We start from the raw sequence: 7,101 nt of genomic DNA, 5'->3' as shown, positions 1-7,101 counted from the left end.
TTTTAATTATTATTTTATTAGTAGTAGTAGAAGAAGTATTATTATTGCATTGAGATATATATTTCTGTCACCATTTCTTCAAGCTAAACCAAACTTTTATTTTGACGGGTTGCTGAGAAGACCTTTATGCCAGTCATTTTTCTCAAAAAGAACAACCTGGTCTCATGGCGAAAACGTACCTTTGGGAACTTTTTCGCAAGACGCAAAATACATAGCGCCGTGCACCATTTATTCACACAGAGACTCACAGAACATGTAGGATTCATTTTTAAATAGTATTTTTGTGGCTTAATATTCACATAAACTAGTCTATATCACATCTTGATTTAAGTGTGTTGACCTACTTTTGATTTATTCATCCCAAATTTGCCAAATTCTGTGACATTCTGTGTTATACAGTAAATTCCACAATTCCATCCATGTTTTCTGCATCGTGGAAATCGTAGGGCCCTAGTTATCAATCAAATCTGTTAAAAATCTCTATTGTCATAAAGCAGAGGTGCCCAAACTTTTTAATACTTTTTAATTTTAATCTAATAAAAAATATACTTTTTTACATTTTAAAATAAATTTTTATCAAATTGCCTGTTTTGGGCATTGGGATGCCAGAGGGATACCAGACCTGTACAGCCATCATCAGAAAACACCACACTAGTGTATCTTTGACAACTTGACAAATGGAGCAGTGCAAAGGTTATGAAATGAGAAGTTACAACTCAATAACAGAGGCATTTAAGCCTGACACCAGAGACACACAATTTGCACCAGCTTTGCCTCAGACTGCTGGCATTGTGTGCTTCAGCTGTGTGTTTCTCTCCTCACTGGTCAAGCGTGAGGTTTGACAGCATGCATGGGTTACTAAGAGATTAATTAGGACTAAATGAATCCCAATTAGCACATACTAAAAGACTGATGTGCAAAAGATTCAGCAACAGTTTCACAGTTAGTTTAGATTATGATTGAGAGGACAGGCACAGAGTGATGTAACAGAGCAGAGGAGCGGGTCAGCAATTGCGTAACCTCAATGAATCAGCGCTAGTCGATACACAGAGCACAACTTTTACCAGATCTAAAACTCGCATTTGTCCCAGAAAGTGATCGGTGTTAAATAACGAATGTGATTTAATTGCATATTAGGCTTGATTTCACAGATTAACCTAAAAGGTTACGCAATTCAATATCTCTGCTTACCTATTCTGGGTTAAACACAACTCTATCAGCCCATAGAGTTCATTTAACTCAAAAGGTAAACCCACTTCAAAAGGTTGATTTTGTCAACTTTACAGCTCAAACATGAATAATTCATGCTAATGGTTTTACTACTATGAAATTTTCATATTTCTGCTAAATCCATCATAATTTCACCTCATAGGCTTTCATTTTCGCTTATGAATGTTTGAGAATTGTAAGAGTATTAAAAAAACTATTACATTAATTGTATAATCATACACATCTTTAAATGTTTTTTTTTTAATATTTCGAATTTGTATAGATATTTCTGTTCTGATACTTTTAATACTAATAATACTAATAATTTACTTATATTCTGTTATTTTAGTACAAATAAATAATATAAATAATTTCTGCAATATATCTGTTACAAATATTTAAACATTGAAACATTTCAGTCCAAATATACACTAACAGTCGAAATCTTTAATGTTTTCTAAAGAAGTCTTTTCTGCTCTCCAAACCTTATTTGATCCAAAGTACAGTAAAAACAGTAAAATTGTGAAATATTTTTAATTTAAAATAACTGTTTTCTATTTAAATATATTTTAAAATGTAATTTATTCCTGTGATTTCAAAGCTAAACCTTTAGCATCATTACTCCAGTCTTAAGTGTCCTTCAGAAATCATTCTAATATACTGATTTTTACATTTATTATTATTATTATCAATATTTGATAAATAGAAAGATCCAAAGATCAGCGTTTATCTGCAAATAAAAATCTTTTGTAAAATTAAACGCTATACTGTTCAAAAGCTTGTAAAATGCTCTTATCTTTTTCTGGGGGGAAATAAATTATAGAAATTAGTACTTTTATTTAGCAAAGATGCTTTAAAGGGGCTATATGCAACTTTCTGAAATTTAAACTCGCGACTGACACCTGTGGCCAAAAGACGGAACTGCTCTTCCTTTCTGCTCGCTCTCGCAGCGCTCGTACGTGCACACTTCACAAGTCATCCGCTGCAAAGATGTCAACATTATGTTTACAGAGGTAAGAACAGTCAAATACATATATTGTAGGCTAATTGCTGACTTGCGGTGGTGGCAGAGTCATCTGAAACGTTTAACATGAACGCGCTTGACGTCACATCCGCAGACAGTGCGCGAAAAATCCGACCCGACAGAAAATAGGAAAAATAGGATACAGGCTTATAGGTGCACCCACTGTGAGCTGACAAGGTGTCAGTATGCTCATCAGGAGATAAATGGTCAAATAAAAAGGCTATTGTTACGTTTATTTTTGGGAAAAAGTTACATATAGCCCCTTTAATTTGATCAAAAGTGATAATAGATACATTTATAATGTTACAATGTTACAAAAGATTTCTATTCTACAGATAAATACAGATAAATGCTGTTCTTCTGAACTTTCTATTCATCAAAGAAACCTAAAAAAAATCTACTCAGCTGTTTTTAACATAATAATAATAATAATAATAAATGTTTCTTGAGCAGCAAATCAGAATAACATAATTTCTGAAGGCTCGTGTGACTGGAGCTAAAACATTATGCTAAAAATTCAACTTTGAAATCACAGGAATAAATTACATTTTAAAAAATATTCAGTGAGAAAACAGTAAATATATTTTCTAAAAATTATGCTATACTTTTTATATACTTTGTATCAAATAAATGCAGGCTTAGTGAGCAGAAGAGGCTTTTTACAGTTTTTTTATTCTTTTTTTTTCTTTTAGGTTGAACTTTCCCTTATAAAACTGTTGATAGAAGTCTTTATGATAAAAGTTTGTAGGCTAAACTTGTTTTTACACATTGGTCTCCTGCTGATTATATCAAAGTCTCCAGTTCATTCTCATTCTGCTGAGCCTGGTCTGAAATTTTGCTCTTTGTTGATCTTTGCCACATCAGCTCACTGTCAGATTTGATCTCTTTCTCTTCTCTCCAGGTCTCTTCTGATCTGCCGTCTCACTCACCTCTGGTTTCATGCTGATCTCTGTCCTGTGTGAGTGTGCTCTCTCTGTCTGCGCGTGTGTGCTGGTCTCCGGTACACCGCCGTCTGTGTGTCTGTGCGTGTCAGGGCTGAAGGCAGCTTGGTAGCTGGTCTCCGGCGGGGGCTGGCCAGCACCTGTACCTAGGAAGGTGGGCCGTTTGTGGGAAGGCTTTGGCGGCCGGGCTCCAGACCACGGCTGGTACTCCTGTCTGACTCCGGAGACAGATTAAATGTATCAGACAGAGACAGACAAAGAGCAGCACATGTCAGGCTGAGTTATAATCACAGCAACAGGTGCCCACCATGAAGATTTACTTTAGCATAACCTGAAAATGATTCTAAATATCTGTATCTTCAAATGCAAAGATTTAGAAAAGAAAAAATCTGCATGCAGAATGAAAGCATCTAGGGAAGGTTGAATAATGACTGGAAGTGAAGGTTTCATAGCTTCATTCATGGCCGATGAACGCCGAGGGCTGTTTGTAATCAATTCATTCTGTTCTCTTCCTGACTCCCTGTTTATGTAATTGCTTTAGATTCATTCCGCTCTTTCATGAGCTGTTGGATGAAAAATGCATGACAGTGACCACACTGAGTGAAAATCACTGCAATGCACAACCATTACAACTACATCAGTCCCGTTACAGCACCACAGTCAACCAGCATCAAAGAAAAGACACTTCTATCCGCTACAATCGTTCACCGCAAGAGATAAAACTGTGAAAGCTTGTTTATGTCAGTCAGATAAATAATCCAGAAATTCATTTTTGGAGGACGTGTGTTATTTTAGGGATGCTGTTTTCCATTCCAGTGTATATTAAAATCTTATATATCTTAGATATAATAAATATCAATAATACCAATAATAAGTAATATCATTAGTATTATTATTACATCTTGTTAATTGTTAAGTCCATTAAGAAGAATGGCCATATAGTATTATTTTTATTTTTAATATTTTTACTTACTAAATAGGCCAAAATAAAATAATAAAATAAAATATAGATTACATAAATGTTATTAATTCATCCACATAATAATAATAATAATAATAATATATTTTTAGATTTTTTTGTCTTTGATGTTTTTACTCACTGCATAGGCTATTTAAAAAATATCATAAATAAATTATTATTATCATTGCTATTTTATTTTTTAGTAATGTTATGTTTTTACTCACTTCGCTAAAATTCAATTCATTTAAATTGAAATATAGATGATAAAATTTTGAGAAATCAATCTATATACTATACTGTACATATATTTGCCTTTTTAAAGTTTTTGCTTACTAAATAGGCGAGAATAAAATAATATATAATTACATCAATGTTATTCGTAATAATAATAATTTCCATAATAATAATATACTTTTTTTTGTCTTTGTATTGGTTTTATCAGCTAAAATAAAATATAGGTTACAAAGATTTTTAAAAAATCATCAAAAAATATTATTAATATTTTAATTAGTAGTAGTTATATTATTAAATGGAATGTTTGTCTTTTGTAATGTTTTACTCACTTCGCTAAAATAAATTTTAAATATAGATTAGAAAAAATCCACATATTATACTTTTTCTTTTCAAGGTTTTTACTTACTAAATAGGCCAAAATAAAATACTTAAAATATAGATTACACAGATGTTATTAATTAATTAATCCATATAATAATGATAATAGGCTAATAATAATAATAATAATAATATAAAACAACAGATTTTCGTCTTTGTAATGTTTTTACTTACTGAAATAAAACTAAAAAATAAATAAATACTAAAATAAAGCTAAAATAAAAAAATAAAATTTATTTACAAAGATGTTAACAATATATCAATAAATAATATATTATTTTTATTAGTAGTAGTAGTAATATAATATATGGAATGTTTGTCTTCTGTATTGTTTTTACTCACTTCACTAAAATAAAATAAAATTGAATTAAAATATAGATTCGAAAAATTTGACAAATCAATCCATATATTATAACGTTTTTAATTACTAAATAGGCCAAAATAAAATAATAAAATAAAATATAGATTACATATATGCTATTAATTTATCCACATAAAAATAATATAGATATTTTTTTACTATATAAGCTAAAATAAAATAAAATATAATTAAAAAGATTTTTTAAAAAATCTATAAATAATAATAATAATTATTATTTTTATTACTTGTAGTATATTATATGGAATGTTTGTCTTCTGAAATGGTTTTCCTCTTTTTTAAATTAAAATTAAATAAAATTAAAAAAAATGTATTTGTTTTACTTTGTAATATGTTTTACTATGTAGACTAAAATAAGATAAAAATATTTGTTTGATCTCGGTAAAATAAATAAATTTAAATACATTTACTCATGATGACAAACTGTTGAGAAGTGTGTGAGTGTGTTGCAGTGGTGCTGAAGAACAGCTCCCATGAGAAAGCTCCGCATGAAGAGCATTGGTACCTGTATGAGCTGAGCTGATCTCCTCCTCTCTGCCTGCCGCTGCGCTCCTGTTTGTCCGTCCGCGGCTGACTCGTACCGTTAGAGTAACCGTTCACCGGACTATCCGTTAAAGTGCCGCCTTTCCCTCCGTTACTAATCCAGGGAAAGTTATCCTTCTTCGGGATGGGCCAGGGTTTGTAATCCTGTTTATACTGGGTGACGCTCGGGAAAGGCACACCCGGGGGATGGTAGTCCTCGCGGGGTTTATAACTCGGTTCCGTCCGTCCCCGGTGCGGTCGCCGGACTCCAGCTGCATGATCCGGCGTTACAAAGTCGACGCTCGCCGCCTGTTCCGTGGAAACGAGTTTGGTGACGGATCGCACCTCCTGCTCCGCGATGTCAGAGTAGTTCTGGATCGTTAGCGGAACCGACAAATCCGATTTATCGAATTGGTTCCAGAACCGAGCCAAGCAGCAGACTCTGCTGATGCACGGCCAAGCCATAGCTAGAAAACAAACCAAAACAAAAAAGCAAAACAAAAAGAAAGAAAACACAGTAAAAACGCGATGAAGTGCTGGATTACATGAAGGAATGTGAACGCGTGTCCGTTCCTCGAGAACTGCGCGAGAACGCTCGGTGTCGGGACACTGTCATTGCACATTCATCTCACGTGATTTGCACTTAATGCAGAAAAAATAATAATCCATAAACATCCGAGTCGGTGACCCGTGCCCACCTCACGGCTGTTTCCCTGCCAGAGCTCAACTTAATGCCCTAAAAATCCTCTTTTAATCAAAACCTAGTGCACTTCCTACCTAGACCGTATTTCTGGGCATCATAGGCGCTTACAGCTCATTTAGATGATGTCTACACTAACTCAAAGTACCATGGTACTACTGATTTTTGATATATGCAATGGGAAAACTGTGGTATTTTCTGTTGTACCACATACAGTTGAAGTCAAAAGTTTACACCTTGCAGAATCTGCAAAATGTTAATTATTTGACCAAACTAAGAGGTATCATACAAAATGCAAAAACAAGATAAAATAAAAGTTGAAATGCTCAAATGTTCAAATGCTCACTGATGCGAAGGAAAAAGGATACATTAAGAGCTAGGGGGTGAAAACTTTTTTCATTTGAAGATCAGGGTAAAATTTACTTAATTTGTCTTCTGAAGAACATGTAAGTATCTTCTGTAGCTTCTGAAGGGCAGTACTAAAAAAAAAAAGATATTTAGACAAAATAAGAAAAATTTACACATCCCCATTCTGTTTAAAAATTTTCACCCTCCAGCTCTTAGTGCATTGTTTTCCTTCTGGAGCATCAGTGAGTGTTTGGACCTTCTGTAATAGTTGCATATGAGTCCCTCAGTTGTTCTCAGTGTGAAAAGATGGATCTCAATATCATACAGTCATTGTTGAAAAAACAGAGTTTTGGGGACTTGAAAGATTTTTTTTTTTTTTTTTTTAAGAAAAGCGACAGTTTAACT

The 7,101-nt window shown here is 33.1% G+C and overlaps 1 protein-coding gene across 1 annotated transcript in view; it reads right to left on the bottom strand.

Moving 5' to 3' along the window:
• The window catches only part of map6d1 (MAP6 domain containing 1), a 12,014-nt gene extending 5,658 nt beyond the window's left edge, over window positions 1-6,356 (bottom strand). The window contains exons 1-2 of the mRNA XM_073849799.1: window positions 5,632-6,356; window positions 3,163-3,388 (exon numbers count right to left, since the gene is read on the bottom strand). Of these exons, the coding sequence (XP_073705900.1) occupies window positions 3,163-3,388; window positions 5,632-6,113 (708 nt within the window). The 5' untranslated portion in view covers window positions 6,114-6,356. The remainder of the gene's footprint in view (window positions 1-3,162; window positions 3,389-5,631) is intronic.
• Between the last annotated feature and the right edge of the window lie 745 nt (window positions 6,357-7,101).

This window comes from Garra rufa, chromosome 10, assembly GCF_049309525.1.
Source record: "Garra rufa chromosome 10, GarRuf1.0, whole genome shotgun sequence".
NCBI lineage: Eukaryota > Metazoa > Chordata > Actinopteri > Cypriniformes > Cyprinidae > Garra > Garra rufa.
Note: the sequence above shows the minus strand (reverse complement) of the source record. Positions and strands in the feature narration are given on the sequence as shown.